General features: G+C 45.3%; 1 protein-coding gene across 2 annotated transcripts in view; it reads right to left on the bottom strand.

The window, feature by feature from the left end:
• The window catches only part of cacna1ia (calcium voltage-gated channel subunit alpha1 Ia), a 129,353-nt gene that overhangs the window by 78,722 nt on the left and 37,902 nt on the right, over positions 1 to 12,729 (bottom strand). For both annotated transcript variants that reach the window (XM_072692921.1, XM_072692923.1), the window contains exons 7-8: positions 5,387 to 5,714; positions 757 to 1,172 (exon numbers count right to left, since the gene is read on the bottom strand). In XM_072692921.1, coding sequence (XP_072549022.1) covers positions 757 to 1,172; positions 5,387 to 5,714 — 744 coding nt within the window. The remainder of the gene's footprint in view (positions 1 to 756; positions 1,173 to 5,386; positions 5,715 to 12,729) is intronic.

The raw sequence follows: 12,729 nt of genomic DNA, 5'->3' as shown, positions 1-12,729 counted from the left end.
ATTCATACTGGATTCAAACCACTCCACAAATTCTATTATCGGACTGAAAAAACTACACACACAGCAAATTCATACTGAATTAAAATCAATACACAAATACTATAGTCAGACTATTAAGCAACACTCACTGCAGTTTCATACTGGAATAAAACAATTACACATTTTTATTATTGGACTGTGATAATTACACATGCTCAAGATTCATTCTGGATTACAGTCAGTTCTCAATTATTCATGTCAAACTGCAAAAACTACACACACTGTAGATTCATACTGAATTCAAACCACTATCACTATCGGACTGTAATAATTACACATACTCAAGATTCATACTGGATTCAAATCACTATCACTCTCAGACTGTAATAATTACACTCGCTCAAGATTCATACTGGATTCAAAGCACTCCACAAATTCTATTATCAGACTGAAAAAAACACACACACAGCAAATTCATACTGAATAAAAATCACTGCACAAATACTACTGTCAGACTGTAAATACTACACACACTGTAGATTCATACTGGAATAAAACCTCAGTCACTGGTTTACCACTGGAATAAAATGAACAGTCTGCAACTAAATTACTAGTGTCAGAAGTCCTTCCCTTCCGTTTCTCAGAAATCACTGAAATTACAGAACATCTCAACATGAAACTAATCTTGGTTCAATTTACAGTATTTTGGCACTCGAGACTGCCCTAGTGGCAGCTCTCCGCTAGGGCAGGTTAGGATCAGAAGGCCAGTGCATTTACCTGGTTATGGTGCTCGATGCCCATGCTGATGGTGTTGATCAGGATAGCAATCATTATCCCTCTGTTGAAGTATTTACTCTCCACAATACTCCACAGTTTCACCCGCATGTCATCCCACATGTCCTTTAAGGTCCCAAAACAGGAGCGCTTCTTTTTCCTTTTCTTTTTCTTCTTTTTCTTTTTCTTCCCATCTTCCTCCTCCTCCTCTTCCTCTTCGTCTTCATCTTCCATGTCCTCCTCCGTTCTCTCCTCTAAGTGGTTCTCCTCCCGGTCAGTTTCCTCCAGGGCCCCTTCTTCTTCCCTGCTCGCCAAACACTGTGGACATTCCTCAGGGTTTGGAGTGATGGACAGTGAGATGGCATTGTCCAGAGTTTGGGAACTGTGGTCCAGCTTGCTTTGATGTGGACACTGAGACACTAGGAGAGAAAAGATGGACAGAAGGGATCACTGTAAAATATCTGTAAAAAAATTGTAAAATACTGTCAGACCATAAAACACACTATAGATACATACTGGATAAAAAAACACTCTAGACTATAAAACTGTCAACTTGTAAATAACTACAGGCACGCAGCAAATTCATATGGGATAAAAATCACTCTAGACAGTAAAACTGTCAACTTGTAAATAACTACAGGCACACAGCAAATTCATACTGGATAAAAATCACTCTAGACTGTAAAACTGTCAACTTGTAAATAACTACAGGCAAATTCATACTGGATAAAAATCACTCTAGACAGTAAAACTGTCAACTTGTAAATAACTACAGGCACGCAGCAAATTCATACTGGATAAAAATCACTCTAGACTGTAAAACTGTAAGATTGTAAATAACTACAGGCACACAGCAAATTCATACGGGATAAAAATCACTCTAGACAGTAAAACTGTCAGATTGTACATAACTACAGGCACACAGCAAATTCATAGTGGATAAAAATCACTCTAGACAGTAAAACTGTCAAATGTAAATAACTACAGGCACACAGCAAATTCATACTGGATAAAAAACACTCTAGACAGTAAAACTGTCAACTTGTAAATAACTACAGGCACACAGCAAATTCATAGTGGATAAAAATCACTCTAGACAGTAAAACTGTCAACTTGTACATAACTACAGGCACACAGCAAATTCATAGTGGATAAAAATCACTCTAGACAGTAAAACTGTCAACTTGTACATAACTACAGGCACACAGCAAATTCATACTGGATTGAACTAATTTCAGATACATTACTGTCAGACTGTAAAGCCACAGCCACATAGAAGATTCACACTGGATAAAAAACACTCTAAATTACTTATGTCAGATTATTAAGAAAAATGTAAACACACTGCATGGACATACAGACCTAAATTAACTCTTGATATTTCAATAGCCATACCATATCATCGTCACACAGAGATTCATACTGGACTAAAATGTTTACTGTCAGACTGTAAAAAATGGATACTGCAGATTCATACTGGATCAAAATCACTCAACAATTATTACTGTTAAACAATTCTACTGTAAAAAAAACTACACACACTGCAGATTCATACTGGATTGATATTACTTAAAATGTTTACTGTCAGGCTGTTAAAACTACAGCCATAAAGCAAATTCATACTGGATTAAAATCACTCAACAATTATTACTGTCAAACAATTATACTGTAAAAACTAAACTGACTGCAGATTCATACTGGATTAAAATTGGTCCTCAATAATTACTGTCAGGCTGTAAAAACTACAAACACTTCAAATTCATACTGGATTAAAATCACTTGATAAATAATACTGTCAGAGGGCAAACATTACAGCCACCCTGCAGATTAATACTGGACTGAAATCATTCAAAAATGTTTAAAGCCAGGTCGTAAAAAAACGGCACACACTGCGGATTCATACTGGACTGAAATCACTCAAAAATGTTTAAAGCCAGGTCGTAAAAACCGGCACACACTGCAGATTCATACTGGATTAAAATCACTTGATATATAACACTGTCAGAGGGCAAACATTAGAGCCACACTGCAGATTCATACTGGACTGAAATCACTCAAAAATGTTTAAAGCCAGGTTGTAAAAAACCGGCACACACTGCAGATTCATACTGGACTGAAATCACTCAAAAATGTTTAAAGCCAGGTCGTAAAAACCGGCACACACTGCAGATTCATACTGGACTGAAATCACTCAAAAATGTTTAAAGCCAGGTCGTAAAAACCGGCACACACTGCAGATTCATACTGGATTAAAATCACTTGATATATAACACTGTCAGAGGGCAAACATTAGAGCCACACTGCAGATTCATACTGGACTGAAATCACTCAAAAATGTTTAAAGCCAGGTTGTAAAAAACCGGCACACACTGCAGATTCATACTGAATTAAATTCACTCCACCGTTATTACTGCTCTCAGACTGTGAAAACTACAGCCGCCTCCCAGTAGCCAAACACCATCTAAATGAATATATTAGTTATAAGGAAATGGGAATATGGAACTAATGCACCACATATGTCATTAATGTTAAAGATACAACATTAACTCCAGAACATGTCAGCTCGACATGTATTTTATATGTGCTTCTATATAAGCATGTCTGTTGAGTGCCATTGCTTGTTTTGGGCTCTCGGTTTGTATATTTAAAAAGTCTGACCCTTGTGTTTCACTGAAGGGTCTCGAAGCATATTTAGCGCCACCTTCTACATATAAAAGGCCTGAGCCGCACCGAGCTGCAGACCGAATGTGTGATATTTGACAGCGAGGGAAAATCAAAGACTACTAAATCATGCATCGATGAAGCTCATTAGTGAACGTAATGAAGCTCAAAATGCCACATGACTGAACAAGTGCTTTTAGCGAATGCTTTTAGAGAGGACTTCTCACTTGCTCGCAAGTTCTGTATAGGCTGCTCTTTTAATGGCTACGGTGCCTTTCTCCTTCTCCTCACCTGACCTGCACCTGACCCACTTCTGGAGCTCAGTGAGTCGGTCAGCTGTGTGGTCAGCAATGGCACTTTATCAAAGGGTTGACTAGACTGGACTGAATAGAGTAGAGTATGCTGATTTCGGGGGTGTGTGATGGAGTGTTTTTAAGGTGCACTTGAGAGTTGAATGTTTGGAGGGGTGGGGGGGGGGGGTTGAGAGTCTGGAATGAGTGCATGCATTCAGCTACTTTAGGTTGCACCCATTGCTGACACAGATGTGCAAATGCAGGCAAACATAGCTTGTCTGTAGAGAAGTACTAGAGTAGGACCCAACAATTCAAACTACTGGCACCATACGTAATGCTAGGTGTGGGCTAGAGGGGTATAAAGGCTGTGCTCCATCCACTGCTTTTAACATCCAGACCTCACTAATGCTCTTATAGATGAATGCAATCAAATCCTCACAGCAATGCTCAATAACCTAGTAGAAAGCCTTTTTCCCTGGTCAGCAGAAAACGTTCTCCAACAAAAGCAAGAGAAACTCTTGTAGGTGTCTCAATACTTTTGTCCATATAGTATATGTAGTTTGGAGGTGTAGTTGAGTGTTTGAAGGTGTGTAAGTGGATGTTTGGAGGGGTGCAGGTGGATGTTTAAAGGTGTGTAGTTGGATGTTTGGAGGGGTGTCGTTGGGGGTTTGGATGGGTGTTGTCGGGGTGTAGAGGGGTGTTGTCAGGGGTTTGGAGGGGTGTAGTTGGGGGTTTGGATGGATGTTGGGTTTGGAGGTGTGTAGTTGGATGTTTGGAGGGGTGTTGTCGGGGGTTTGGATGGGTGTTGTCGGGTGTTTGGAGGGGTGTAGCTGGATGTTTGAAGGGGTGTAGCTGGATGTTTGGAGGGGTGTAGCTGGATGTTTGGAGGGGTGTAGCTGGATGTTTGTACTGGTGTAGCTGGATGTTTGGAGGAGTGTAGCTGAATGTTTGTATGAGTGTAGTTGGATGTTTGAAGGGGTGTATTTGGATGTTTGAAGGGGTGTAGCTGGATGTTTGAAGGGGTGTCACTGGATGTTTGAAGGGGTGCAGCTGGATGTTTGTATGGGTGTAGCTAGATGTTTGAAGGGGTGTAGCTGGATGTTTGAAGGGGTGTAGCTGGATGTTTGAAGGGATGTAGCTGGATGTTTGTATGGGTGTAGCTAGATGTTTGAAGGGGTGTAGCTGGATGTTTGAAGGGGTGTAGCTGGATGTTTGAAGGGATGTAGCTGGATGTTTGTATGGGTGTAGCTAGATGTTTGAAGGGATGTAGCTGGATGTTTGAAGGGGTGTAGCTGGATGTTTGTATGGGTGTAGCTAGATGTTTGAAGGGATGTAGCTGGATGTTTGAAGGGGTGTAGCTGGATGTTTGAAGGGATGTAGCTGGATGTTTGTATGGGTGTAGCTGGATGTTTGAAGGGATGTAGCTGGATGTTTGAAGGGGTGTAGCTGGATGTTTGAAGGGATGTAGCTGGATGTTTGTATGGGTGTAGCTAGATGTTTGAAGGGATGTAGCTGGATGTTTGAAGGGGTGTAGCTGGATGTTTGTATGGGTGTAGCTAGATGTTTGAAGGGATGTAGCTGGATGATTGTATGGGTGTAGCTGGATGTTTGAAGGGTTGTTGTCGGGGGTTTGGAGATTATACTTATTAAATATTATAAGAAACTCAGACTTTACTCACCCTGAGCTGAATGGCAGTGACGCCTCTCTCCTCCGTTCACATTTGCCCCCGTCCGGCTCCTGCCCCTCCCTCCCCCTGGGGGCGGGGCTTTGCCCCGGAGAGTGTAGTAGAGAGCGGCAGAGCGCCGACGGGCCTTCCGCAGGACGTGGCACACCAGCTGGAAAAGCTCCTCGTAGCAGTCCCCGGGCTCAGTCATGGAGGCCAGCGTGCTGGAGGAGAGGCAGCGGGCGCGCTGCTCCTGCATCAGCTGGTGCTCACGCTGCTTCGTTTCCGAAAACTGAGTGGCGATGACCACCAGGCACAGGTTAATCATGAAGAAGGAGCCAATCTGAAGGTCAGGAGACAGAAAAACAAGGTTTCAAGGTTCAAACCTTTAACAAGCAGAGGTGCGGAGGAGAGCAGCCCAAAGCCATCCCCAAAACTGTTGCTGCTACAGTGGAACTTTTAGCAGATGCTGGATCTATATGCATAGGAACTGAAGTGTGTTGACACCAGAGGCATTCTGACCCTCTTGACGTTCTGGAAAAATGGCCAAGTGTAAGCATCCCAGTTATGGGGTGGTCTCGATGGTCATGTGGTGTGTTCCCAGTAGCCCGCAGCCAGCAGTGCATATCTACCAAAAGTGAACCAGTTGTGATCCATGGAGACCCCACCTTGCAAATGACAGGACTTAAAGGATCTCCTGCTAACGTCTTGGTGCCAGAAACCACAGGATCCCTTGTGGAGTCTGGAGTGGAGAGCTGTTTTAGGGGCACATCTCTGCTCAATATTAGGCGGGTGGTTTTAATGCTATGGCTGATCTTGCATGGTATATCAAACAGCCATTGGAAATGCCAACTATTGGGAATGCTCAACTAATCCTACAAGCCTAGCCTAGCACACAACCACCTTGAGCATCCAGTCGCAATGAGATATTTGGCCTCCTAGCAGTAACGTTAGCTAGCTATCAAGTCCAGTACAAAGCAAGAGTTTTCCGAGAGCTCCAGCACCTTCAAGATTCTTCATCAGAAGAGAGGTTTCCTGGTCTTACAACTGGGAAATCTCTCTTTAGAGACTGCCATGGCACCCCTGTGATAGGTGACGAAGTTACAATAGAAGTTTTACTTTCAAAAGTTGCTTAAAGAGAGAGATTTTCACCACTCAGTAAAAGTAATACTCTCAAATTCCTGAAATGAGGCCTACTATTGAACAAGGACACAGTCTAACAGACATGAAGCACCATTGTTACACAGTGTACATCTTCACAACCAAGCTCAAGGGCATAGATTTGGGCAGGGTAATGTGAGGTGAGACAGCTGAATTCAGACCCTTTAGACGTTTCAGTATTTCTGCATAAATTTGACCTAAAACATCACCAGATTTCCCCTCAAGTCTTAAAAGAAGATCAGGAGAACCAAATCAAACAAATTAGACAAAAATATTTGGACACTTTGGACTTGGACACTTGGAATCATCACAAAAACTTTTAAGCACCGCTGTAGATACAAGGGAAAGAGCTGTGCAAGTGCTAGCCGGGAGCTATCACTATCAGAACCTACTACAGTACCTTCCGCTAGCTAACCACACACTATGCAGGCCGGACATCAATGGGACCCGGTGACGACAACAAGACGCAGTCTATCCATCCATCCTTCTTCTTATCCCTTACTTTCTGGTCAGGGTCATGGTGGGTCCTACCATAGCCAGGAACCCAGCGCTTTTCTCAGAGCGAGTTGGCTGCCTGATGATGCAGCATGTATCGGTGGAGTGTGTGTTAAGCCCTTGCCCTCCTAGTGTTATGGGAGCATTGCTAGAGCAGTGGGAGCTATGGGGTTAATTGGCAGTACCATATTGGATGAAAAAGGGAAGGACTTTGGACTTCGTCGGGTAGTGTGGTTATGGGCGGAGTTTGTCCAGCTGCCATGTGCCATGTTCGCCGAGGCCAGATGATCGTAATCTCTGCAAGAAGAATCCCAAAGGCCTTCAGCATTGCTGCCATCAGCTAGAGATCACGAGTTTGATCCTTGGTGATGGCACAGCCATCCGCGGCCAGCAGCTCTCTCGGGGTTGGGCAGAATACACCGGCCGATGCTAGCCAGCGTGGGTGTCTGTTAGCTGACGTATCTGAATTGGCAGTTGGCGTTCTCCTCCAAGGGCAATCACAGCTGTCCAACGGCGTTAGCAGCAGATTGAAAAGATGCGGTTGGCAGACGTGCCGTTCTCTAAATCCCAGGGGCGCCAATCGCTATTTCCTTTTGCCCATCCGTTTAGCGGGAACCTGAAAACGCCTTGAAAGAGCTGCTCCACTCCTTCTCCACTTTGCTAAACATGTCCCTGACGGATTGTTCATGTTTCACTCACATGAATTCTTGCTTCGTCACTAGGCTTATAAGCATTAGCAATGCCTGACAACAGCCGGCAAATACTCATGGTAGGCCACAAACAATTTTCCAATGCTATTAAAGTCAATATGGCTTAATGCTAATAAGCCCTTTGCCTTCACAAGGAGGATGAAGTTGGAGGGTCTGGCTTTAGCAGTGCTGCTTTGATGGATACGTCAGCCCCGTTATGCGGGGATCCGTTTTAAAGATGGAGTGCGAGCCGGGCTCTAACTCATCAGAGTAGAGTGCCTGCTTTCATATCGCACTCCATTCATATTGCCGTACAGCGAGAGCTGTCAAAACACACACAGACACAGACGCGCACACACAAAGCAAAGTCCCAGATCCGCGCTTAATGAAACATACCGCAGCCTGGCTGCGAGAAATGAGGATCAAAGCGTAGAGGTGAAGAGGGAGGGAGGAGATAAGGAACAGCTGTGGACCTGGGTTTGTATGTGACTCAGCGCAATGGGTGTGTGTGTACAGCCGTGCAGGTATGCAGGTGTGTGTCCTGCCCCTTCATCTGTCCGGCTCGTTTGGGATTCTGATGACCAGACGGCTCTTAATCATTGGCTCAGCACGGCAGTGCACTTTATTTACTAACTTGCAGGAATACAGCAGGCTTCAAAAGCAGGGGTAGAGAATACTGTACTTTGGTAAAGTGAACTGGCTGTGCTAATTGCCCCTAGGTATGAGTGCATATGTGTGTGTGTGTGTGTGTGTGTGTGTGTGGTATCATCTGATGGACTGGTGTCCAATCCATTAGGTATTTCTGCCCTGCCTGCCCCGACCCACCTTGATGCTGACCTGGAAGAAGTGTGGATAAGAAGATGGATGGATGGTTGGATGGACTTAAACTTCACTGTGGAGCTCCAGGGGTCCGGGATTGTGGCTTCAACCTTTGCTACATCTGTAAGGACGTTGGTACGTCCACCCCGTGTCCATGTAGGTTTCCTCAGGGTGCTCCGGTTTCGTCCCACCTTCCAAAAACATGGGTGAACTGGCTATGCTAATTGCCCCTAGGTATGAATGAATGGGTGTGTGTGTTTGTGTGGTATCATCTGATGGACTGGCGTCCAATCCGTGGGGTATTCCTGCCCTGCGCCCAATGATTCCGGGTAGGCCCCAGACCCACCTTGACCTGACCTGGAAGAAGTGGATAGGAAGATGGATGGATAATTGGATGGTTGGATGGACTTAAACCTCACTGTGGAGCTCCAGGGGTCCAGGATTGTGGCTTCAACACTGTAAGGATGTTGGTACGTCCACCCTGTGTCTATATAGGTTTCCTCTGGGTGCTCCAGTTACCTCCCACATGGTAGATTAGCTAGTCATGGTAATTGTCCCTAGTGAATGGGTGTGTGTGATGTGTGGTATCATCCGAAGGGACTGGCATCCTATCCATGGGGTATTCCTGCCCTGTGCCCAATGACCCCGGACCCACCTTGGAAGAAGGTGAATAAGAAGATGGATGGTTGGATAGATGGATGGATGTCTTTGGTTGGAATCGAACCCCACTGTGGAGCTCCAGGAGTCCGGGATTGTGGCTTCAGCCCTATAAGGACCTTGGTACGTCCACCCTGTGTCCATGTAGGTTTCCTCAGGGTGCTCCGGTTTCCTCCCACCTTCCAAAAAACGGTGGTAGGTAAACTGGCTTTGAATTGGCCCCTAGGTACCATGTGATGGACTGGCGGGGAACCACATCCACCCAAACACTCACGTACCAGCCCCCTGTCCAGGGGGGGATTCTTTCCTTTCGCCCAATGATCCCAGGTAGTACCTGACCTGGTGCAAAACAGAAATAAGCACAATGCCTTTTGGAGATCAGGTCATCTTCTATTCACTTGACCTTCTGGACATGACCAACAGAGCCCAGAGCTTTGCATGCCACTGTATATACCTGTACTATGTCAATGCACATTATTCAGCGTAGGGCACAAACAGCGGTAGTAACTCCGGAACAATGTGAACAGCAGTAAACTGTGTGGTAAATGGAGGCCGCCGGGCAGCAGTGGTAAAGAATAATAAGGAAAGTGGGGGGTGTGCAGGACGACGGGGCTGAACTGAGCTGAACTCAGCTGAACTGCAGTGAAGTGAATGGAGGGAATCAGCAGGTTGCGGTGCAGTGTTACTACACTATAGCCTTTCTCTACAGGTAAACGGCACCTGGCCAGGCGGTTGCCTGGTTACAGGGCGTGCGCGGCAATCGGGGAGTAAATAAAAATGAGCTCGCACACACATACACACATGCAGCGGCAGCAGCACAATCCTGCATACTCCAGCCAAACGAGACATTTTAATACCCTAAACATTGACGATTACGAGGGATTTGACGGCTGTTGTTTTCCACTGCCGGAGAGCGTCCAGAGAGAGCGGCGAAAAAGCTACTGTATAACTCCCTCACACACACACACACACACACACACTCTCAGGAAACCACAAGATTACAAACTAATTAAACCGAGCCCGAGCCAAGACAAATTTGATTTTCCTCAGGAAGAAAATGACATATTTGCTCATGTGCGTTTGGGAGCCTAATGCAATCATTTCGCTCGCTCTTTGGCAAACACACTGTTTACGACATTCAAACAATGCAGGGTTTAAAAAGAAGCTACTCGAGGTCAGACACTCAAGGAGGAAGTCAAAAAGCTACGCAGCGGGCAATGTAGGCCTATAGAATCTGTTTGTACATATGTTTTTACTGGGACCCAGTTGGGTTTCTCAAATTGGTCCCATCTAGGCCGTGTATGTAGTGTAAAACCCACATGGGGCCCATGTTTAACCTCTCTTGGTTCCATCGCATGTGTTTTTACCAGGACTCAGTTGGGTCCAATCCCTGACCCTGATGGGCATCTATATGTGGACAAAATATTCCGGTTCCCAGTTGGGCTACCTATCCAGGCCCCACATGGACATGTTAGCTGGGCGACCAGGAAGCCTGACCAGGAATAAGCACATAAGAAGCTGGACGCATGGACGGACGCCAGGTATGCATGTCCCATTTACCTGCAGAATTGGTGTGTCTGGCACTAGGTGGGTTCCAGGTGGGCATGGGATTTTAGTGGGTTTGTACATATGTTTTTACTGGGACCCAGTTGGGTTTCTCAAATGGGTCCCATCTAGGCCCTGTATGTAGTGTAGAACCCACATGGGGCCCATGTTTAACCTCCTGGTCCCATCGCTGACCCTGGTGGGTATCCATATGTGTGTCCAATGTGAAATCTGGGGACAAAATTTTCTGGTTCCCAGATGGGCTACCCATCCAGGCCCCACATGGACATGGAGCCAGTGGAGGAAGTGTGATGCTGATGCTGAGCAATGCTCTAGGATGTTCTACAGGTAGGTCCCAAGTCCAGTCATTCACATGTCCACCTACCTAAACATTGATGTGGGACAGGAACATCCCTTCACGGCAAAAGTGTCCCACAAAGGCAGTGGCCTCCTTCAGCAGAAATGAACCCCACAGAATACACCAGCTGGCCACTTTATTAGGGGCTTCGCTGGTGTACAGTTAGAGACTGTAGCCCATCTGTTGATGCACAGTTTGTGTTAGTCATCTGCTGGTCCTTCATTAGTGGTCGGTTTCTGAGCACAGAGCCACTGCTGTGCTGAGAGTCGTCCACCACCCAAGTAAAATCTGGTCAGCAGAAGCCCTTTGGTGAGAAAGTGACCAGTAATGAATGGGAAGAAGGGATGGGGGGGCATCAACAGATGAGCTATGATGAGCTACAACGTGTATTTTTACACCTAAAAGGATTTCAAATGTATTTATCTACATTAGTCAGTATATATATATACACTATATGGACAAAAGTATTGGGACACCTGCTCATTTATTGTTTCTTCCAAAATTAATGGGATTAAAAAAGAGCTGATCCTGCTGATCTCTACTGTCCAGAGAAGAAGGTCTTCTACTAGATTTTGCTTTGAGCATTGCTGTGAGAATTTGATTGCATTCGGGGACAAGAGCTTTAGGTGATTTTTGGTGATCACCACCCCACCTCATCCCTAATTCCAACCAGTTCCACTACTCCACAGCTCAACGCTGGGGGGCTTTTTACCCCTTGAGCCCACGCCTGGCATTCAGCATGTTGCCAGTAGGTGCCTTACTCTACTTTCACATCTGTGTCAGTGATGGGTGCAACTTAACGTAGCTGCATGCATTCATTAACAAGGATGTCCACAAACTTTTGGACAGATAGTGTGTGGGAAGAAATCAGTGTCTAGAGGACAGCCTGTATAGGAATATGGTTGTATTTTGGAGATCTGGCCAGTGAAGTGAACCGCTGATGACCAACTGCATCCAAATTCTTTACTGATCTGGCAGCCATGTGGGTCCATGTGTTAGTCAGCTCTGCTAGAATAGTTAATTAGGCCATGGGATACAGATCAGGCAGAGTCACTGAAAGCCAACAGGAAAGGATATTTCAGTAAAGTATTTGGACGCAGCCTCTGATGCACATGAGCGAACGAAAGTGGAGTTTACGGTGAATCTAATATATTTTATATTTGATTTAGAGTGCAAATTAGATAATTCAAGGGTGGTCTCATGTGTATGAGACTGCAGGGGTCAAGTGCATGCTGGGACAGTTCACACAAGTACGTGGTGGCAGCAGGGTCTGATTACATGATGATAGGGTTACATGCGTGACCCACACAAGATTAGGCCATTCCACATACACAACCTAGACCTCCTATTACTCAGAGCACAATGCAGTCAGCAAACCAGACACCCTGTCTGACCTCACTTACACCCCCCCCACCCCCCCACCCCACACACACACACATCAGCACACCACCACCTATCCAACTCGCCAACACAATACACTGCTGTGCTGGTCAGTAGAGGCACTTTGGTGAGAAAGTGACCAAGGATGAATGGGAAGAAGGGGGGCATCAACAGATGAGCTACAATGTGTACTTTTACACCTAAAAGGATTTCAGGATTTTCTCTGAACAGAGATGTGTAAATGCATTATATGG

This window comes from Salminus brasiliensis, chromosome 12, assembly GCF_030463535.1.
Source record: "Salminus brasiliensis chromosome 12, fSalBra1.hap2, whole genome shotgun sequence".
In the NCBI taxonomy this organism is placed as follows: Eukaryota; Metazoa; Chordata; class Actinopteri; order Characiformes; family Bryconidae; genus Salminus; species Salminus brasiliensis.
Note: the sequence above shows the minus strand (reverse complement) of the source record. Positions and strands in the feature narration are given on the sequence as shown.